Source organism: Notothenia rossii (genome assembly GCF_949606895.1).
Source record: "Notothenia rossii genome assembly, chromosome: 1".
In the NCBI taxonomy this organism is placed as follows: domain Eukaryota; kingdom Metazoa; phylum Chordata; class Actinopteri; order Perciformes; family Nototheniidae; genus Notothenia; species Notothenia rossii.
In genome coordinates this window covers 30,578,744-30,602,663 of record NC_136912.1, presented here as the reverse complement: position 1 = coordinate 30,602,663, position 23,920 = coordinate 30,578,744, and the positions used below count along the sequence as shown (strand labels likewise).

Sequence of the window (23,920 nt, the reverse complement as noted above, 5' to 3'; positions counted from 1 at the left end):
AGATGCCAATGTGGCATTTAATTAGATACGATATGTTTTTTTATTTGATTTTCGGCAAAATTGTGTTGGCCACTCAAACATACAGAACTTAGTTGTCAGTGTTGGCTTTAGGTATTATTTTACAAAAAAACAATTGTATTAAAAAAAATAAAAATACAACAAATTAAATTGTTAACAACTAAAGTAGCCAGTCATTTTATCAAAGAACAACTTAGCTTTTAAATCAACACGCCCATGGAGATATAATTATTTTGCATTGTTAAACATTAAATTAATTTTCGAGTTTTGTGGGTGGGGATTTTTGCTTTGGATACTTTTACGTGAAATACTTTGATTACATTTTGAGGATTGCTCTTACTCACTTTAACTTAAGGGATCTCTACTGTATATGTCTTCCACCACTGGTTGATATCAACGAAGCACCAACCAGTACCATTTACAGCATAAACAGACACCTATTTGTCGGTCTCCGTTTGCAGTAAGGGTTATAGTTCTGCTATCATGTCAAAACATCTTTTAACACTTTAGTCCATCAAAAAGAAGAAAAAAGCACACAGGTCGAGTGGGATCTCTGTTTTTGGAAACCGGTTATTAAAAAGAACGCGGGGGTGGTTGCATTCTCGATTGCGTAATAACACATTTCCCTCAGTAGTGCATGGCTACAGACAAACATGTTGCTGTAGGCAGACTCTGCTCCTTAACTACGTTCACAACACAAAAAGTACCAACGCCTTTCTTCAGGAATAGGCATCATCATGAGTAAAAAAGCTACAAAAAGTGCCTCAGATGAATCCTACTCATGTCCTGGGTACAATATGGGACTTATTCTTATGCGCTCTATCTTAGTAGGCCATTGTGCCTCTACTATAAGCATTCTTTTGATACATCAGTGTTGCCATACAGAGGCGATGAAGCCGGATCACAGAGGTTTGGATCAAAAGTCTTTCATGAAAGACAAATTCAAACAATTTGTTCTTCAAAGTGAGGCTTAAAACACTTGACATCTTCAAGGAAAACAACCTTGTTTTGATTTATGCGAAACAGTAGTATTTTCAGTTTTACCTTTTGTTGGTTGCACTCAGGTTCAGCCAAGTGGGGCAAATGTATGGGGTTACACATATAGCAACTTATGCCGAATATAGCTGACACCGATACAGTTTGATAAAAGACAGAAGCTTATATGAAGCATCATGCTATAGAGACCTTAAGATATGACCACACACACAAAGAGATCACCTTGTGAACCGCAAATGAATGATGTTTCCCGGGGAAATACCTAGCATGGGGTGCCCAGGAGAAAATACAAATTTAAAGTAAAAGACATAATGCCAGATCAGACAGCATTGGGAATGCACTGCGCCTTGATTTACACTCCTCAACTGTTGTACTAATCGGGTCTTAAAAGCCTACTCCATGTTGTACCAGAATCTGAAGAATGTAGGCCAATCCAAAAGCCAACACAACAAACCCGAGAGTTCAATCAAGACAATGTCCAAATCACCTAAAGTCAATCGAGAACTCATTTGCTCCTATTTCAAGTTGTGATTAACAAGTCTGACGTCTGAATAAACGTGAATAATCAATTTGGAAATTCCAAACAAAGATACTCTACCCTGTTGCTACGTTCAACATTATCATCCTATATCACTACTAAAGTAGGCGGATGGATTATTGACAAAAAAATTACATTAACAAACTGTGTTTTAGATGGATTTTCTACCTTCAAATCAACCACATCGGGACAACTCGACTTCACAAAATCTTTTAGAGTAATGATATCAACACCTTCATTCTTTATCAAAAATAATTATAATGTGGAGTGCTGAAACTGTTAGAATTGCATATTTAAAGGGGACCTATCATGCAAAATACAAAAGTATGGGATATGTGTCCCCGGTGTTCCAGGGAACTCACCAAGTGTCAGAAAACACAACCCTCTCTATTTTCCTCCATACCCAAATCTCTAAAAAAGGGGCTGCAACGGATCTGATACAGACTGATCCAGATTTGAACACTGTCCTGACGTCATGGCGGTGGCGCTAAGGCTATTGGGCCAACTCTCCACCTATCAGGGGAATGTGGGGTTGGGCCACGGCCGGCCATTGCCGCTCGTTAGTGCTGGAGATGCTGTAGTACATATGCCAGGCCTGTAAGTGGTGCTGTAGTCTGCCACAAAAGCAGCGAAGAAGACTTCCCGCGCATGGTTGCCATAGTTGCCCTTCTGTTTATTCTCCGCTGTGGCTCTTTTTCTCCCTCCCAGATGCAAGCGTTTGCTCCCGCTGCTGTAATTACATTACATTACATTGCATTTAGCTGACGCTTTTATCCAGAGCGACTTACAGTAAATACATTCGACCAGGAAGATAAAACCTTGAAGAAAACAGAATAATATATAAGTACATCAGGTTTCATAGAGCCAAACATTTCAAGTGCTGCTCAACTGGCTTTAGATAAGCCAGTCCTTTATTAGTATATAAGTGCTTTGTTAGCAATTCTTTGTAAGTAATTATATCACTCGAAGTGGAGTCGAAAGAGATGAGTTCAGTCTGCGCCGGAAGATGTGCAAGCTATCTGTTGTCCTGATTTCAATGGGGAGCTCATTCCACCATTTTGGAGCCATAATTCAATGCAATCCCTACCCGTCGAGGCAAGCACCGTAATTCTCTCCGGTTAGTCCACCAGCAGATGACAAACACCCAAACGCCTCTTCCAAAGAACGAGGGGACCGTGCGGCAGAGTTTCAGTTTTTTCAGGTTTTCTTTCGCTGGTCAACATGTCCATTAAAGTTTAAATCTTCCGGACAAAATTAGAAAAGTGCCGGTCAAAGGTCTTCTTTGTTATTTATTGAGCTTTAAAACAAATGAATAACGAATCTATATAATAATATAACAAAACACGAAGGACGGAGATCTATTTTTCTCCCCCTCTTCTGACTTGATCAGAGCACACTCCCCTCTCCTGCAGGGGGGCGTGGTCAGCTGCAGCTCACAGAATCAGCCCCCCTGCAAAAACAGGGCTGGAGAACAGCAAATAGAGCGAAATGAGGCATGGCTAAAATGCATGATCTGTTTGGTATTTTGAAAACAGAAACGTATAAATATACATTATATAGGTACGGCCCTACAATATATCATTTAAATATAGCATGATAGGTGTCCTTTAAAGAAAAAAACTCTACTTGGTTGTTCACTGATAGACACTAGGATATTTAGCGCTGTGCATTCATGAAAAAACAAACCAAGAAGACAAAGAACAAACAATCATATCATTAATAGATAATGCCTGTTTAGTATGATGTTGTTTTTTTAAGTTAAGATTCCTGAAACCCCCTTATACATACACTTATGACCAAATGTCTACAGACCATTTGAGCATCTTTTAGCCCAACATTTTGGATTTCCACCACACAAACTGTTAATCCATAAACCCACTAGAAGCTAACAACTCAACATCAGACAGCAGACAAACACCATTAGCCACTAGCTGGTTAGCATAGTTGAGTATTAAGCAGGTAAAGAGCCAGATATATTAACCTTGTGGAAGTTGCTGTAACCCCAAACAGATTTGAAAAGAGATATAGACTTATATTTACCAAATGTCTGGGAAAAAACTAAAGTCTAAGTCTGCTGTATACATTTCCTTGTCCAAAGCAAACTGTTTTTGCCATTTGCCATAGCAACATTAGCATGTAAGCCCTACTGCAACAACGTGTAAAGACAATGACACTTTCACTGTGATGGATTACCTCAGACCTTTCCAGATGGTTTCAAGTCTCTGCAGAACTATGCTTTGACTGAAACAGTTGGCAGATACATAAAGTATTCATGATTTGAAGCAAAACCATGCAAAAGAACAGGTGGTCCTTAAAATTGAGAGTCAACAGTACAATGGAGGAAAAGTTACCACGCAACAGGTTTCTACAACAGCAGCACTGGCCTTTTCTCCAAAGGCGTTGCATAAAAACTCAAACATTGATGATTAATTGATGAACAGGTTACACTTGACTACAAAAACTAACTATGGCTACATAAAAACCTTAAATAGCAGCACAGATTACTTAACACATAAGCAAGAAAAAGAGCTGCTGTGATTGACAGCATGTGTCAATGTGTTAACTGTGCTTTTTGTGCGTGTGATATGAACGGTTTCCATCAAATGACATTTCATGCATAAGCAAAAAATAACTACTACTGCAGTCTCTCGTAACAAACAGTATTGCAAAATGCAGACAAGCTTTAATTCGAGGTAATTAGTTCTAAGAAAGCGAGCGGCTGGCAGGAGAATTCTCGCTGAGTTCAAAGGGGTGTCCCTCATCAGGAAACATTAAGTGTTCTTACCAACATGATGCCATTTAATCCCAACACTCATTGCAGCATTAGCACCAAGGGTTACAAGGCAAACACACCGAATTCTAGACATTCTGCTATGATACGCTGCACAAAAACACCCAGATAGAAACAGAGCGTTTCAAGTAAACCACAAAACTCCTGTCACCATTTTTCAGCAAGGCCGACAGAGAAAAGAGTTTCACTTTAATACAAAGTACTGAGCAAAGAGACCGTGAAGGCTGTTGAATCTGAATTAAGCATAGATTGGCCTATATTGCAGCAATCGGGGGAACTAGTTCAAGACGTGCCAGGCCTCATGTAGGCTCTTTTACACTGGGGACCTTACTTTAAACAGAGCAGCGTGTATACCCTGGGCTATGAGACACTAGCTGAATGGATAACTAAACAGACAGTGGGAAGGTGAGAAAGAAGTACTGTTAACATAAATAAAAACATTAATATAATTGGATGCAATAAGGTGAGACACCAGAGGCAAAAACATTGCTGTTTCCTGCATTGGTAACTTTAGAAACTTTGGGCAATTTTGTCTTCTAGGGGTAGGGTTAGTGTTTTGGGGAACAGGCTCTCGGGGCACCGGCGGGGGCTACGGGATTTTTTTTCACGAAACTGTGTCTCAGGGCTTCTTAACATTTAACAACCTATTAATGTGTCGTACCCACTTAACGGGAAGAAACTCAGCTAACTGACGATATGACATATTTTTTACCGAAACAAAACACAACTCTAACGCCAAGCGTCTGAATTAACACTAAGCGAAAGGGTGCTAACGCACCTCACGGCAGAAATGTTTTATACTTCATCGGATCTGCACAAACAAGATATCATATGAAAGCTGAGATTCCACAGATTCCAATCGTAAGTATCATCACTCCACGACCAAAGCTCGCGGCAGCGAAGGCAAAACCAGACAACACACAACTTAGCTTCACGGGGCCAAAACGGCAAATATGTCTTACCTTTGCTGTTTTCTGATCAAAAGTTGTGTTCAATGGCATTAAAACGCATATAAACGCTGCTGAAGGTTAATCCAATGTCCAGTGTCACTTTGAAATGATTACTGATAATCCATCATAACATTTACGTCAATAAGAGTAGTTTTCATATATGAGAGCTGTGAGAGTGTATGAGAGCTTCCTGTTTTGGGCATGCTAGCTGGATTTGTTCATGTCATTCTTAGTCAGGATTATGTATTTGACCTCAAAAGTCTGTATAAGATATAAGCAGTTGTTATTTAAGCAATAGCTCACGACAGGCCGTGGTATATAATGAGCATATACCACGGCCTGAAGTGAGCTATTGCTTTTATAAAACGGTTACCAAGTGTGGCAATATAAAGAAAAATACACACTCTAATTTAAATAGTTTTTATTAGTAAATAATGATGTTCAAAATAAAATAGTCCCTCCGTTGCCTTCTGCACGAAACATAGTGCGAGGTGGTTGCCATGCAACAACACTAACAGCTAGCAAACATATTAGACAGAGAGCGTTGATCCATTATTTGGCTATTTATTTACATTCATTTGTATGTTGCGGTCTATTGTGCACCCACTGAAAACCTGTCCAACATCAGTAGCATGGCTTACGTCGTTACTTGTATAGGTTGAGGTTGTTCGAAGCTGTTGCTTGGCGTGGCGAGAATATTGCTCCACTTTCTCCGGTCCCTGAGATTCGGCTTTCCAGTAGCTCTGGAGAGAGCTTTCGCACCTGTGGCCACTAACGGTCATAATTATCTCTGCTTTGTTTCAAGACCTGCATCAGAAAGCTTTTGAATGGTGGTACTTTTCCAGTTGGTCTACCTGCTCTTCACGTAGCTCTGCATATCGTCGTTTAGGTGCTTTTTTTTCTGGAGATAGGCACTGCTCAATCCACTCCATAGTAAGACCACCCCGGAGGTCGAAGTTAACCTTAAATGTTTCCATTTTAAGCTTTGTAAGTTTGTTTCGTAATGGACAAAATGTAAATATATGTATAGAACGGACAAGCCAAATCAAGCAATCTGATTGGTCGATAGCGTTTTTGCTGACCTTTTTGATTACAGATTTGAAAACATCGTTGCTTGCTTTAAAAGTAGCACTTTAAATTAGTAGCACATCAGATTGCTTGATTTGACTTGTCCATTTTATAAATAGATTTAGAAACCAGGTTTAGAGATGAGAAGAACTGAGTGTGTGTCTGTGTGTTTGTTGCTAGCAGAGCATGGGGACTGTTTTGGACAGTGTTTTCTCCTTGCCTCTGTTGGGTCAAGTCCCAGTCCCCCGTCTGGACTCCCAAATTCAAGTTAGACAAGTACTCTGCCTTCCCCAGGGGAACAGAACACACATAACCTGATTTGAGCTCTCCAAATCTCCATACAGTAGATCCTGTCTCCCCCCCCAACAAGGCTGGTTACACTGCATGTGAGTGAGTGAAAAGCTTTTACTTTCAGGAATATCACAAATAATTGAAGGTGAGAAGGGCAGCTAAATTCCTGTTTCTGACTCAGGTGCTGCTTGCTTTGTTTCCCAAATGGTGCACAGTGACCCACTCATTAACCGGTAAAGCTGCAGCCTGACAAGCAACCCCCTGGATGACAGTAATTGTTGCAATCGCAGACGGAGAGTAATTAAAGAATGGGTCAGAAGTTTCCAGAGGGGTGTCTGCTCAAATCAAAATGCTCCTGCATGAATTTGACTGTAACCCCTAACCTAGGACCAGGGTCAAGCCGGGTAAAACCTAAACATGTGAGCATTTTTCCACTACCAATAAAACGTAGGGCAAATCTTACATTTTGAAGCTCCATTAATACTGTTCAACTACTTGTATAATTATTTTAGGATTACTTTGCTTCAGTTTTATTCCTGAGTGCTTGAACTAGTATAATATTAAAATTTGAATAGTTTTTAGGTTGAGAATGTGAGCGTGAAAGTAAATCCTATAAAACTGGAAGCTGAAACCACCTCGCCACAAAGTTTATACCCAATACTGCGATGCAGTCTCTAATATGAGCGTTTTTTCAGACGTCTATGCAGCTCGGCAAGCGGCATCAAATTAATTAACAATGACTTACAATACAAAGCACTTTGAACTGAGTGTGCGCTGTGCACAGAGCCAGATTGACGGGCAACTTTGACCCTGCAGCCCTCTCTACAACAGTCGCTTATGACTTACATGAGAGGCTGAAGGCGAATCCCCTCTGGCAAGGGGCCAGCCGCAGAAACACTCTGCCACTACACACCAAAACTGGACATATGTGAAGAACTATGTCGCCGACAAAATGCGCTGTTTTGGGTTTTACTGGAAGGAAAGGAACATAATTAACAACATGAGTAAACAGATACACCTGAGACCGCTATGGAAGCAGTTGACAAGGCTACTTTAGGCTACTATTCAACAAGTGTCAGACTAGCATACAAGCTAAATCAGTTGGAAAAAACTGGTATAATGAAAACTATAATAAAAGACCAAAAAACTGTCCCTCCTTCTAAAACTGATATTGCAAACGTAGCTTGTAACATTGCAGGATTGTAGGAGTTTATATCTACCAAACATACTATAAGACTATTTTCAAATACAGTTACATACGTTATTTGCTGCACTTTGTTACTTCCGCCAAGGAAGTTGTGGTTTAAAATCCGAGTGACAGCTCCTTAAACAGCAATGAAGTATAACAGAAGTATTGATTTCTGTTGAAAAATTATAAAAACATCATGTGTGTGATTTGATGACACAACTTCTAATCACCTGATGTGTGTGTATGTGTATTTTAAGAAGTTGTTGATGTAGAGCAGTGTTCGCCAACCAGCCGATCGTCGATCGCGAGTGTGGTGCGGGTAGATCGCGGACCGTTAAAAAAAAAAGTAACAAAAGAAAGAAAAATTAAATAAAAATAATAATGTTTGAAAAATACGTTTTTAGATGTAAACCTATCATCCACCACCCCGTTAGCAGGTGCCACTTGATTGACGTATATTTGAGACACCTCAATAATATAATACATTAACCGTACTTTACGTGAACCTCATCATGACACAAGAGACGACGGCAGGACTGTAATTTCCCATGTTCAGTGAACGCAACAGAGGCAACACACCAGACCAATCAGAGAGTTGCATGGAAATACACGTGTGCTTGTGTCATTCAAACTCGGCTCTGTGTGTGTGTGGCGATAGCGCATTTAGTGTGATAGAGAGGGAGTGAGGGAGAGAGGGAGTGAGGGAGAGAGAGGGACCGGTGCTAGCGGGGACCGTGATGTTAGCATCTGGTTAGCTAGCTGCACTAACGGACATAAGTAGCTGTTTCCACAACAAGCTGGAGGAGAGTCCTCTCCTGTCAGACTGAGGGGCTCAGGTGAGCTAAAGGACTGAGTGTTTAGAACAGTTTTGTCACAAATTATTCAAAAGATTATTTCCGCGGCACACCTTCATATGATCATTATAGTTATACAGACAATAAGAGAATAAATGAAAAACAGGTATGAAATAGCCTACTACAGTATATGGCAGTAAAACAAGAATACAGTTTAATATGATTTGTAAAATATCCATAAAGAAAAAGAAAATCTGTTTACAGTTCTGTTTCATATGGATGCTGAGAGATGAATCCATAAATCTCTTCATGTTGCTCTCAAAGTGCACCAGATTGATGCTTTCAACTTCAATATTTAAAAAAAAAATCTTCCCGGGGGAGCATCCCCCCGGACCCCCCTTGAGGAGGGTGAGGTGAGGTCCGCCCCCCAATAGCACTTTACCCCTGCCTATATGCCGTGAGCTGATTATGGAGCCTTCATTGTAACAGTAATTCAGATGCAATTAGCCTATATAAAAGGCCTCAAATTGGAAGCATTGTCTGGGCCGTCTTTTTCACTCAATTCTGCAATAGGTAGATCTCGCCTTTCACCTAGGCCGAGGTCGGTGATCTTGGGCTTAAAAAGGTTGGTGACCACTGATGTAGAGGGATATACTTACATCATTCCTATCTGATGTTTTTCATACCCAAAATAGTCTTTACACACAGACTCACAGGTCAAAATGATGTAATAATATTTACAAAGTAACATCTCCTCCCTCAGATGAGCACACTCCACTTGTACTAATATAAAAAGTGAATCAGAGGATACTGCAGGGGTCATATTCGGTCACACACGGTTATTTTAATAATCCAGCAGAACATGGCACCCCCCGGTTCTGTAACATGCATATTGTTTTGAACTTTCTGTATCTGAAACGATCAACAAGGTCAAGGGAATCGATGTTTCTTGCTGCTAGTGCGTGTCTGTAAATAGTCTGTGATGAAAACAAACAAACCCCCGTATTATGTAATGCTAATTTGGCAATGAGCGCGACAGCTAAATTCTAGTAATGGAGCTCAATGATTTGCCCTGTTTCCCCCCCAATTAATCCTCTTAAAAGTGAAGTGAATATTCCAATGAGCACGCAATACAACAATCATGCAGTTCCCACCACAATTTAAGCATTGATAAATTAGTTTCTGAACATGTGTGTGTGCCCATGTATCACTTGGTCACACCTGTAGCTGCTTATCTGCAGGGAATAAAGAAAGTATCAAATTCCGCACACAAGCTGCCAGGAACAACTGAGTCAGAGAAAACAACCGAGAGGGGGGATGGCTATGCAAAACATCAGGTAAACCATGGGTGAGGTAAACATATTTAAACGCCATGCGCATACACACAAAACACATGAGTGGGGGACTTGAGGGTGTTAAAGGCTGTTATTCATTATCCACACGACTGCATTCCAGGGCTGGACAAAAGGAGTTATCGCCACCATCATTCAGAGGCAAGCACAAGAGAGGTAGAGAGGGATTTAAGCAGGTTCTTAAACAAGATGCCCCCACCTGATAACCTTAGCACTGCCGTTGCACCATTCCCACATGTCCTAATGCATTCACTAATCAGAGAGAAAGAGAAGGAAGGAGGGGAAAGAGTAAAAAAGAGTGAATGAGAGGGAAAGGTTAGAGCAAGAGGAGAGAGAAACCGTGTGAACATTAACAGTGAATGGAAGCGATGGAGAGAGATAACCTCCTCCTCCCCTTTACAGGAAATGACCTGTGAAGCTGTGGGCAAGTGCACCTTACTACAGCTGCCTCCGAATGTAGTGATGTAAGGCCGGATAGAAAATGACAAAATAACTTTTTCTTCCTTCACTACCTAGAAGTTTCTTGTTCAAACCCCTTTAAGTGCTGTAGATAGGTTTTTTTTATTTGACCATTCCCTCAAACAATATGTCCTTTTCATGAGGCACTCCTATTGTATTATATTCCCTAATAATTCACCTGCTATCCTCCCTCATCCAAAGGAAGGAGGATGTGCCCTGACTTTTTTCACTTGAGATTAAACTAATAATAAGCAGGCTCTCTTTTATAGTTGTATATGGAATCATATTTATAAATACATAATAAAACATGTGAACATAGTGCATTCTATGTTGTTGTCTCACCTTTTTTAAACTCCTCCAGCATTGTATCCAACTTCGTGTCATTGAACACAAAATGCAGTGGGTGGCTGTAAAACTTTGTGATGGTTTTCAGAGGAGTGCAATCATCCGGGTCCACGAAGGCCAGGTCCTTGACAAAGAGCAGATCCACTATGTTGGACTTCTCGCCCTCAAAGACCGGGATGCGCGTGTAGCCACTCTTCATGATCTCGGACATGGTGTTGAAATCGAGGGTGTCATCCCCGGGGATCATGAAGCAATCTCTCAGGGGCGTCATCACGTCCTCCACGGTTTTAGTCCTGAGCTCCAGCGCGCCCTGGATGATGTTCAGCTCCTCCTTCACCAGGTCGTTGTAGGGGTCCGTTACGCGCAGCATCTCCAGAAGCTTCTCCCGGTTGTACACGGTTCCTATCTCCTGACCCAGGAGATAGTCGAGGAGTTTGCTCACCGGGTAGGAAGCAGGGAAGGTGAGCAACATGAAGAACTTGGTGAGGAAGATGGTGTTGGCCCCGACAGCGAGGCCGTGTCTGGAACAGATGGCCTGGGGAACGATTTCTCCAAAAATCACTATTCCAATGGTGGACATGACCACCGCGATCAACCCAGAACCGGCGATGTCATCCAGCAGGATGGTCAGCGTGGTGTTCACTAACACGTTCCCCAGCAGAAGAGAGCATAGCAAGTAATTCCCTTGGCTCCTGACCGGCTCGATTTTTTTGGCGTAATTCTTCTCCTTCTCGGTGCCGCAGTTCTGCACTATCTGGAGCTCCATGGGGTCCAGAGCCATGAGCCCCAGGTTCAACCCACTGAACATGCCTGACAGGCAAAGCAGCATGGAGATGACGATGACCTGGAGCCAGAAAGGCAGCAGAAACTTTTTCTCCTCCACCACTATCACGTTGGTGTCATCCCCGTTGTGGTAGATCCAGGTGTTCTCCGTCCACGGGTCGTGCATCCCGCCCACGGCCGGTGTCGCGGTAGCAATGCAAAGGTAATACGATTTACTCTTCTCGGTCTTGCGCAGAGGTTTGACCTCAATTTCAACTATTCCCGACGACTTTCGATTTAGGATGATATTGGGTAATATAATTATATCCGAAGTCCTAATACCGCAGGGATGAAAGCTGGACGAGTCCTCCTGGCTCTGGTTATCCCCCGAGGAGCTGTCAACACTCCCTACCGTCTTGCTCCGCTCGTGTTCCGTGAAAGAAATTTTGGACCAGGTCTCGTTGTTGATGTTATGCCCGTACACCCTTAGTTTCACCCGAGAGCGCTCACTCAACCGCAGGTAGCCCTTATCCATGAAGGAAATTCCATCCGTGTCCTCCAGTCGGAGTCCTATGATGACGGTCTCCTCGGACCCTTCCTTGCCACTTGTCGGGGCGACACAACAGCCAGTGACAGTCAAGAAAATCATCGCCAAAGCTCGGACCCGGTTAAATGACGCCATTTTTGCAGCGGTGGGTGCCTGGGATAACGGCTCTGCCATATTGATAACCATTGGCAACCTACCGCCTGAATGAAAAGGGCTTTTAAAAATCAGAGCCAGTCGGAGTCCGCCTTCATCTCCGCCGAGGGTTGCCGTGACTTGTGCATCGGGACCTGCTCGTTCCCACTACGTGTCCGACACTGATGACTCGCGAGCGCAGGCTTAGGGGCCAACTCGTGCCTCCCCTGATGTCCCCAAGACAGGCGACGGAAGCGACCAATCAGGAGAGGCGTTTGGCCGGAGGCGGGGTGTCCGCAGCCTCCTTGTCCAATCACATTCCAAAACAAGTGCACCTCATGTTAAGAGACAGACAGGACTCTACTGGTGACTTTTTTTGTTTAACATACAGAAGATAACTAATAAAACTTAAAAAGTATTAAATTAAAAAGTGACTGCCCAATTTAATGCAATATAACCTCATTAAAATGAATTCTACTTTATAATGATACATTTATATTAAACTACATTGTTACTTTTGAGGGTAATGCATTGAACACATAATAGAAAATGCAATGATATGTCTCCTCAACCAGTAGTTTCCAAACTTTGTTGAACCACTTAAAAAAAAAAAAATCCAGATCCTAATGTGTATGTGACTTATATGCAGTTGGATCAAATAATTCTAAGTGTTTTATTTGAAGGATTTCATGAGGCCTGAAGAGGTGAAATGTAGCCTTTCTTAATGAACAAAATCACATTACAGGAGACAAGTTCCAGACTATAAAGATTTTATATAGCAAAAATTATTGTCTATTTTTTTCTTCTTCTTTTGTTTTTTTAGATTTATGTTGGGAACCATTGCTTACATTATATAGTTTCCGAGACGGTATTTATCAGTGGTCAGTACCGAAGGCCTTTTTTAAGTCATACCCACCTGTTGCTGTAAAGATCCCATCATATGGCATGTGCAATAAATGACTATTAATTAGATTGATTGACAGCATTTATTATAATAAAAGATATAACACAAAACAATTAACAAAGCAGTGCACTAAAACACTTTAGGCAATATACTCTCTTAATGAATGAATTCAATTAGAGGTGTTACAGCAAAAGGCTTTTTTATATAATAAAGATGGAAAAGTCCCAATAAAAGAAATCAATGACACGTATAAGAACATTCAGATGTCTAGGATTGTTAAGAAATATGAAAATAATAGCCTTATAAGAAGATTGTGCACACGTTTTGAATGTGTGAGCATCTTGATTTTGCCTTGATACAAAGCCAAAGTCATTTCATTCATGCAACATTCTTATTCACATAAATTAAAGTCATAATTTCAAATGTTAATATGGCACGACATGAGAGCACCGAATGAAGCATAATTAAGTCAGGACATTTGCGCTTTTGTTATTATGCTATATATCATGATGGGGCTGTATTTCTGAGTGCTCTTCACACCATCACTTGCAGCAGGCAGACTGAGTGCTGCAGCATCCCCCTGTGGCTGAACCTGGCTGTTGTTTCCCCAGCTGAAGGACCAGCTGGAAGGGATCCACAGTGCCCGCCTGTATCAAAAGTAAAACAAGTTAGAAATCAGTAGGAGTTAACAACACACACAGTTTTATGTATGTATTATATTTATGATGTGAAAGCAAATCTAAGAATTATAGAAAAGTTTGAAAAGGTTATTCTCCCTTTTTTTCAGATATTCCAGGATTAAACATCCTAAACAATATTCATAATAGCAGAATAAAAAGGTGTTGTATGTTGAGTTTTTTAGTTCTTGTGTCCACATGCTATTTCTTTTATGAGATACTAGTTGTTCGTGAAATAAAAATGTCACATTAGCAATGCTTTCAAAAACAAGTTCAAAGGCTATGTATTACCTATTATCAGTAACTAGCTGCGCTGATAAGGGAAAAGTATCTTGGATATGATTTTACTTCGGAGGGACAGGCCAAAGGGTGAACCCAGGGACAGATTATGATACATTTTCAATTTCTTTTTTTGCTCCACAAAAACCAAATGGAACTTCCTCAATAGCAGAATAAAATGTTGCAAGTGATCATAGGATTAGGGTAGTCATCGAAAAATATATAGTGGTGTTTGTAGATATGAGTGTGTGTGCACAGAACGACCATGAGAGCTGATAAGATGGCATTCCGTTAGCTGAGAAGAGAACATTCCTTCTTGTTCAATGTTCCCCAGCAGGACTCCACAGTCTGGTTATGACTCCAAGACAGCTGCTTGACCTTGTGCGTGTGGATGTGTGCGTATGTATGTTTGACTGCGTATGTGAGTGTGTGTAAGAACTTGCAGCATGCGTCCTGGTGCACACATGTGTGTGTGACTGTGTGCACAGTTCAGACAGAGGGGCTCTCTGGGTGTGTCACTCATTTGTAACGAATACGACAAACACACTGACCTCTAGTGTTTAACAAAAAAATAATCATAAAGACATTTACATATCCTGGAATTCAGTCGTGACACTGACCTTAGGTTTGACTCCGCAGGACTCACGGGGGCCTCCCTGAGGCTGGAAAGTGAAATCTTCCCTGAATCTGGAATGGGTCAGTATGGTGGCCACTTCTCCATCAACCTCCACCACTTCATCCACCTGTGACATCCACACATGTCTTATAAAATGTGCATACAGAGCTTGAGCTGAAGTAACTGTGGTATGTACAGACCTTGAATGTGAACTGAGTGTCAAACTGGAAGCTGTCCTCTACTCCTGTAATGCTCCCATTATATATGACCTGACAGGGCTTGGTGGCGCCTTTAGGGACCTTGAACAGGCGGTATGTGGCAGAAACAAAGTTGAAGTCGCCTGTATTGTCAGAACAGGTCAGAGAGAACAGAATCAGTCAACATCGAGAACAATCTAAAAGGTCTGGTTTGGTATATTCAATGAACAACCGTTTCACAAACACAGTTTGTGATACGACTTCTGTAGAACTCAATTTAACATAAGTTAAACATTAACCAAAGCTTTGCAGCACAATATACACCTACCCTTAGTTTTGTAAATCTAAATGAAGCAAACCTGAATAAATACATTTACAGGGATACTATAAATATTTTTAACATGTAGATGATTTGAGTATTAAATCGCTGGAAAAATCCCAATACGGAATCGGTTCCTTTTTTTTAATATTGTTTGTCAACATAACTGCACAGAATGTATAGAAGTATATAACAAGAACATGAAACTCTAAAAGATAAAACTAGTGGTCAATTAGATATTCGGTGACCAGAGAACATGTCCATAATGCAACTAGATGCAAAGGAATAAGGGTAAGTAATGACACGTAGTAACACATTTAAACCTAATGAAACTGTCTATTAACACCTGCACAATCCACACAGGTGTTTCCAATGTATGCCTAATTAGACCTCTCTGTGGGCGTGTGCAAAATGTGCTTGATTGACATCTCCCCCACTGTACTGTGAGCTGTACTGTGAACATGTTAGTGTGGGACCAGTTTCACTCTTAATGGTTCATGTCTGGTGACCTCATTAGATAAGTGGACACCTGTATGGGTGTGAAAGCCTCTAAAAGCAGGGTTTTTCAGGATTGATTTAGAAAGAAAATTATTTAAATATTTAAATCAGTAAAGAGAATTTGTATATCGTAAAATTATGTTGGCAGAACCTTAATTATGTCTAGTTTCAAAATGAATGCTTGTTACTTCAACAGCTAAACAACGTGATATAGAAAGATGAGTAAACAAGAAACATATTAAGAATAAGATAGAACCAATAGCAGAAATCCTAACTACTATCACATCTTTTTTGTTAAAAGATTACATTTCTCTACTTAAAAATCTATCACAGTCTGGAAATGTGTCTCCCACTTTTCCTTTATAACAGCTTTAAAAAATGTCTTTAATAAAGAAAGTTATGAAAAAATAAAATATAATAAAATATCAAACCGAGGATGTCCTCCAGCTCTTTGTTGTCCACGGTGATGATGCTGGCTGTTACTAGGCGTGGCGGGCTGAAACCAACTTCTTCTGCCAACTGCAGAAGATCCTTCCACCAGAGCGCTCCACCAATACACTCGCCTGCCAAGATAAATTACATCTTGATATGGTAGCACTATCTGTGAGCTTTTTATGGCTGTAGGATATTAATTTTACGCACCCCAGAGAACTTTATGATTTTTTATTTCCTCTGTTAATCTACCACTGCTGTAGACATCACTGAAGTACAGCTCACCACCATCCTAAAGATCAACAGGTAAACGGTGAATGTTCTAATTATTTTTCATAGCATTTCATTCATGTTTTGTGAGAGAGAAGCATACCTTGAGCACACTGTAGGATTCAGCCAGTACTCGCTTCTTGTCTGGAGAGAGATTCACCACACAGTTGGAACTATGACAGAAAACAAACATTTGAACACATTATTTCTAGAAGTATACAGCATTACAATTCAAAATAAAGACAGAGGAACAGAGTTGAGAAATACTTCTTACATAATGATATCAAAGGAGCTCTTTTCCAGACCCGCTTCTGTTAGAGCCTCGATGTAGCCCTGGACAAAACTCACATTGGGCTTCTTGAAGCCAAACTCTTTCGTGTGATAGTCCACATACGTCCTGGCCACGTCAAGCTAGAACATAGAACACTCTCATTTAAAGCTGAAATATATATATTTTTGTGTAGGTTGGTAGCAAGATACAAATTCAACAGTGTGTGATCTGCTTCTGTCGAGGTGCTTTGGATAAAAGTGTGAGTTATTGAAATGTAACGTCAACTTAAGAGCAGTACAGAACAATTACACACTCACCAATTAAAATAAATAAATAAAAATAATAATGATAAATTAAAAAGGGATAATTATTAATATAATAAAAAAATACATAAATTATTATAATTATACAATGAAATGAAATGTACTAAGCATTCCAACATACTATACAGCTACAAGAAACATTGAAACAGAATGAACACAATGATGTATATCAAGAAGAATACAATTATACCATAAATATTTCTAACGTACAATACCTGGTCCTCAGTCATGTCAATGCCAGTGATGTGGCCCTTCTCGCCTACCAGCTCACTCAGCATGTACACGTCCCTCCCACTCCCGCTGCCCAGATCCAGGATCCTGCAGCCCTCCAAGCACTCTGGCACCACCAGACCACAGCCATAGTACCTGAGGGAGAAGAGAGACACCAACAGTACGCTTCAGTGGATCAGTGATTGTTGCTAACACTTCACTGAGGGTGAAACAAAAGCTGCCCGGTTACCTGGCGGTGACTTCAGGGTGAACTTTCTTCAGAGCCTGGCGGATGAAGGCAGGAATGGGCTGAGCTGGAGCCACACAGGCATTGCTCTTCAGGTCAGAGGTTTTCTTCAGCACCTTGCCATAATAATCCTGTATGGGTGCAGAAAAGCACACACAGCAGGTTGCAGAGGAGGAAGAAGTACCCAGATGTTGTACTTAAAGTAGAATTAAAGTTCCATAGTAGGAATACTGTGTTACAAGTCAAAGTCCTGCACTCAAAATCTTTATCAAGTCAAAGTATAAAATAATTAGCATCAAAATATACTTAAAGTACCAAAATTAAAAGTACTAATTTTCCAGATTGGCCCATTTAGAATGATATATATCATTTGTTTTGAATGAATTCATATGTTTGTGTTGAGGTTTAGGATGGCAGCTTATTCTTACGCTGCACTCGGAGAGAAATATTGGAGACGGAGACGATGAACTGTTTAGCCCTTGAGCATGATTTATTCCTCTGCTTCACAGGTGATTCCTTCGCTCAGCCGAGCTAACTTAGAAGAGAACAAAGATAGACAGTGTACACGTGCATCAGGTGAACACACCCTCATTTACATGACGCAAGCCTGGTCATTACGTAGCACGTAATACTACAGTGCCTCACAGTGGTACAATAACAGTATTACATCCCTATAGTACAGAATAGACACAATCTCTCTATACATACAATAACTGAGGACATACAGTATGTAAACATTTCCCTTTACAGTTTGTCACAGCTGGTTAACACCGCGGAACTCATTTTTATTATTTGATTTACTGCTGGCCGGGTATTTAGTCCAGGTGTAACTAAAGTCTTATTTAAGTGGAGTAAAAGTACACGATTAACCTCTGAATTGTAGTGGGGTAGACATACAAAGTAGCAAAAATACAGATACTCATGTAAAGTACAAGTACTTCAAAATTGTATTTAAGTACTGGTACATGTTCTTGAGTATGGTAGCACTATCTGTTACTTTTACATCAGGTTGTCATCAATATGTAGCCGGGCCCGGCGCCACGAGGGGGCAAAAGGGGGCATTGCCCCCTCAGTTGTATTCTTTGCCCCCTCACTTTGAGCATCATTCATCCATCAAAAAGTACAATAAATGTCACAATTATAAAATAACTTTAGTTACGAATTGATGTTCTAAATGGCCAAGTGTGGGATTGAATATTAAATTAGTTTAGATTAGATGTATTGTCCCAAGGGGACAAATAAGACAACTACAGATAGCACCACACATGATGGTTACCTGTTATTATATAGGGCTGCCTGTATGGATCAGGCTTTTGCCAAAGCGAGCCCTATTACTATAATAATAATAATAATAATAATAATAATAATAATAATAGCTATTTATTATATAAACCGTATCGGTACAATGAGCGACATCTAGTGGCGGATTGTGGAACATTGATCAGATTTTTCTCGTGGCAGTTAGACTCTAGAGACAAACCAGGGGACTTTATTTGTAATCTGTGTCTGTCCATTTGGTGTAGTATTTTATCTTATATTACAGTTTCTTTATATATTATTCACTTTCTTATGAAATGCCAGGTTTTAGGCCTTGGTTTGAACATTCAATCCTGAAAATAAAAAAATCAACCAGATTAATTGTTCTTTAATCCTGATATAGAGTAGATAGTAAGTAAGTAAATCTGATAGGAAGATGAGTTAAGGGATAGAGGAGAAAAGGTTATGGTATAATCACAGAGCCTATCAATTTATACATTGAGGAAATCAATGTATACATTCAAATCAATGTTAGTCTGTTAACCAAAGTGTAGCCATCTGATAATGTACTATGTATTATTAAAGATCAGAGGAACAGAATAAAGAGGGGTAAATCCAGAATAAAAATAAGGAAGCAAAGAGATTGTAGAGCAGTGAGAAGTAAAAAAGCTTGGTGTGTCAATTTATTACATTGCCAGTATTTTTCATTGTTGTGAAAAAAAGTCGCCCCCTATGATTTTTTAACAGCCCCCTCAGTCATTTAATCCTGGAGCCGGGCCTGTGTGTAGCCCATATGGCACGGTAGTAGTAAACTGACTGATACGGTGAGATGTACTTTGATCGCTTAATTCACCTTGAAACCGTTAAATAGAGTTCTGCTCTAACGTTACGTTTCAACATTACGTTGTTACTACACGTTGTCAGTGGTTAAGCTCATGAAAGCACACGTTTAAGCTAAGCTAGCAAACACTATGATATGTGCTGTGTGAATATGTGATGCACGTGAAATTACCTTGACGTCGACATGAATGCTGCTATCGACGAAGCCCTTGGCAGACGCACTTAAACAACACGTTTTTGAAAGTGAGCTTAACTTCAAATTGCATGTTCGTCGTTAACTCTAATGTTAGCTATCTGCTAAGTGCTAACTCAGTTTGCTAGTTTGCAACAACAACATGACAAGTTATAACTGCACACAAGCTATTTTTTTAATACGTAATAAATGTGACGTTACCACTATGGTCATTAAAGTTGAAGGTTCGAATGTCACACGCCACTCGCTCAATTTATTATGATAGTTTACATGAACATACAATATGATGAATGAGAAAAGAGGCATGTTTTGATGTTCTTACCTGTTTTCTTTGGCCATTGTCTCGAGTGTTTCAAGTACTGAAGTAAAGTATTATTTTATTTGTAGAGGAAAGCTTTCTGATGCACACCTATTTGCTCTCCGAACAAAATTAATATGAAATGACTTCCTGCTTAATAGGACGTCCTGCCCCTCACGGTCTGATATCACATTTGAACCCTGGTACAGAGTCAACACATCCCAAAGATAAGAGTAGACAATGTTTCGCAACTTCAGAGTGGAAAGCAATAGTTCAGGAAATTCATATTATGGAACAACTGTCTCTCTGTATGCCAAAATAAAAATTGAGTTCTAGAAAAACTGGAAATGTTATTTGAAACCCAACTGATGTCCATATCAGAGGTGGAAAGTAATTTACTACATTTACTCAAGTACTGCACTTAAGTACAATTATTAGGTTCTTGTACTTTTACCTGAGTATTTCCATGTTATGCTACTTTATACTTCTACTCCACTACAATTAAAAGGGAAACAATGTTTTTTTACTCCACTACATTTCTTTAACATCTTGAGCTACTTCTAACAAAATGCATCCCTCAACATTAAACTAATGGACTCTTCCAAGCAGGGCCGCCCCTCCCTACAGGCCAATCACGCAGGCTGCATGGGGCCCATACTTGCCAACCTTTAAGGCCCAGATACACCGGCCAGTCACCTGAGAAGTCGCCGACACCGACTGTTGCGTCGCCGCACTCTCCTGCGTATTTGCCGACTTCGCGCACTGGAACACACCGCAAATCCGAGCCGAGCACGTATGAACTGCGCATGCGTGAGTGGCAATAACTCTCCTTACCAGCAGGCGGCGGTAGTGTGTATTCATCATTCAAAAGAGGCAACAACCGGAACAACCGAAAGACAGAGAAGAAGAACAGACTCCGTGATATAGACAAGTTTACGCGCCAAAACACGGGTAGCGCCATAACCCTACACAAATGCACTTCATTTCCGCCGGAAGTCTTTTGCACAGCGTCTGTCGGTGTAAACCGGTGTAAACAGTCAGACGGGCACTGGTGTAAACACAGCGATTTCGATGCTAACAGTGATGCTAGCTTGGGAACACGATTCTACTTCTTTGACTGGAGATGGCGTTACTCTCCCCCACCCGAATTCAGTGCAAAACTGGGAGGATAACATGAAGTCGTGGCCCAGCATAACGTACAGCAAAATTTGCTCCTACTTCGTTCAATCGATGGCAATAGATGGAAAAGCAATGGACAGTCTGAAGGCATATCATAAGGCTGCGCACATTCTACTTTGCCCACATGCTCCCGAAAATTGTTGACGATTTTGTTGAGGGAAGGTTACAGTTCTGCAGTAAATATCTCAGCATTTTAAAACCAAAATAAACTGCCTTATTTAGGTCATGCCCACAGGAGCCAACAGTTGTCTGTTGTTTACATAATGCACAATTTACATGATCTCTTTATGCTGTGCAATATATCATATGTGCCTGTACTGTTTGAGTGAAAATAAAGTTTGATGTAATTTAATTTCATTATTGCACTGTTATTGCATTATTGCATTTCATATGTTCCTTAGAGTGCTACAATTTCTTTTAACACAGTTCATCATTCATATTAAGCTCATACTGTACATAAATGACACTGAATTAATTAATTGTTGAGAGGAAACTAAAGAAATGGCTTCAACAAGAAAGATCACATGTTTAATCCTAACAGGTATTACAAATTAAAATATAAAAGCAGCCCACACAATTACATCACTATGAAAATATTCATATATAATATTAAAAAATACAATGCATGCAGTATTTGTTGTGTTTATCTGTATTTAATGAACAACATGGCTGGGTGCTGGTTGCTGGTTTGTGGTCGTAGCACTCTCTATCTAACCACTCGTTCAGGTGCTTTCTCGAGTGATTGCAACCAACTACCGCACACGTAGTTCCCGAACCACTTTTCCTCATGTTGTAATTGTTATATCCTCTTTGTCTCTGCGATATCAGTGCTTTGTCGGCACAACGGAGCTAGCTAGCAAAACAAACCCAGTCCGCCAAAACGGAAGTGCATTGCATCGAAGGGAGGAGTTCAGGATGTAGAGCGGAAACGGCTCAATAACTTGTGTATAAACAAACAACACATAGCGTTTTTCTTTCCATTTTCACTCTCGTCCATTGAAAACATGAACGAACAGGAGCAGGACGAACGGGAGGTACTGGAGCTAGCAGCCCTTGGACTCGGTTATGGCTAGAAAGGATCCGTCTAATGTAAATATGACGTCACGTTCTCGTTCTAACTCTCGTTGTAATCGGAGCGGCTCGGTTGTAATCGGAGCGGCACGGAAGCGCAGTCACGTGGCTGAATGTTTACGTTTGGGATGGCGAGAAACTAAACTATATTAAGTATGTAAATACTTGTTAGCGGTCTTGCTGTTGAAAGAAGAATGACAACACTGTAGATCAGCAATACTATGGTTTATTTTGTATTCACAGGCAAGTCAACGTTGTTGCAGTAAAAGTCCCAAGATAGCTCCTGGTGCAATAAAATTTATGTTGCATGTTACTGCTGTAGATGTGTTTACCTTTATATCCCGTTGGGTAGTTTAATCTGCAGCAATGCATCATATTCTATAATATCATCATATATGTGTAGCTTTGTCTCTGTCGTATCTTTCAAAAGTAAAGTGAAACAGCTGTTTTCAGTTTTGTGATGATGCATTTTCCAGCTGATCCAAGAGGCTTTTTAAACACCTTACTTGGCTTAAGAGGGAGGGGAATCTTCTCAACACATAAAGGAACACTTTATCCTTCAGTTTATCACAAACATTACATCAACACATTTGGAGATCCTAATTTGAATCCAGTCTGTAATTTGATATTAAGGTTTTAATAATGAAATGAGGTCATGAATCGAGTTCAAGGTTAAGATCATCTTTATTATCCTATGTACAAAAATTAACATACAACATTAATATAACAGTAACGAATAAAACAAAATAACATTATGCAACTCTGATCTTCTTGCTGATACTTTTCAAAGTTACTTTTACATTTGCTCTACTTCTCCTGCTACTGTTTGCTCTGCTTTCAACTTCTCTTTCAACTCTGCTCTTTACTCTGCTTTCCCTGTTTCCTCTGTTCTCCTCTCCTCATCTTCTCCTCAGACTATCCTCCTTTTGCTGTCTCCTCTCCTCTCCTGTTCTCCTCTCCTCATACTCTCCTCCTTTTGCTGTCTCCTCTCCTCTGTTCTCCTCATCTCCTCTCCTCCTCAGACTCTCCTCCTTTTGCTGTTAGATATTTAGACTGTAATGACAGCTTATGATATACTTTTTATAACTACATCAATCACATGCAATGGATTAAAAACGTTGTTTTACTTACCACCTCTTTACAGCTCCATTCATCTCCAAGCTTCCAACATTCACCTGGCGGTGGTGCCTTGGATGAAAACAACTTTTGATATGATACAATACAACAACAATAGTTAACACCTATCCACAGCAATAAGCACAATGAGAAGACTAATGGTCTCTTTTATACCATTTTCTATTGGAGTGAAATGAACTGTGCCATGTCACATAGGATTGGAATGGATGATTGGCTGTGTTTTGTGAATATAGAGGAGATGGCAAAAGTAAATATACTTTGTTCTTACCTAAAGCATATATCCTCCTCTTCGTACCCCTGCCTGCTCCTCCCGCATTAGACTCTGGGGACTTAGCTTTTAAAATCTTGTTCAAGCTGTCCACTCTGTAGTTGGATCTCATGACCTCAGCTTTATGACCCACCCGGCCTGAAAAAGGGTGTCTACGATGGCTGGTACTGAGAGGTGTTATGGTCCTCTTCTGCCTTTTGTG

General features: G+C 40.4%; 2 protein-coding genes across 2 annotated transcripts in view; both read right to left on the bottom strand.

Moving 5' to 3' along the window:
* Positions 1-12,616, bottom strand: part of cnnm2b (cyclin and CBS domain divalent metal cation transport mediator 2b) — a 52,122-nt gene extending 39,506 nt beyond the window's left edge. The window contains exon 1 of the mRNA XM_079667514.1: positions 10,789-12,616. Within this exon, the coding sequence (XP_079523640.1) occupies positions 10,789-12,286 (1,498 nt within the window). The 5' untranslated portion in view covers positions 12,287-12,616. The remainder of the gene's footprint in view (positions 1-10,788) is intronic.
* Positions 12,617-13,199: 583 nt separating this feature from the next.
* as3mt (arsenite methyltransferase) lies at positions 13,200-20,266 on the bottom strand. The gene is made up of 11 exons (XM_079681896.1): positions 20,088-20,266; positions 19,745-19,793; positions 17,479-17,606; positions 17,234-17,384; positions 16,699-16,835; positions 16,528-16,597; positions 16,365-16,446; positions 16,154-16,285; positions 14,909-15,048; positions 14,713-14,835; positions 13,200-13,783 (listed from the first exon to the last, which is right to left on the bottom strand). The coding sequence occupies exons 1-11, from the start codon at positions 20,102-20,104 to the stop codon at positions 13,679-13,681; spliced, it is 1,134 nt and encodes a 377-aa protein (XP_079538022.1). The 5' UTR covers positions 20,105-20,266; the 3' UTR covers positions 13,200-13,678.
* Between the last annotated feature and the right edge of the window lie 3,654 nt (positions 20,267-23,920).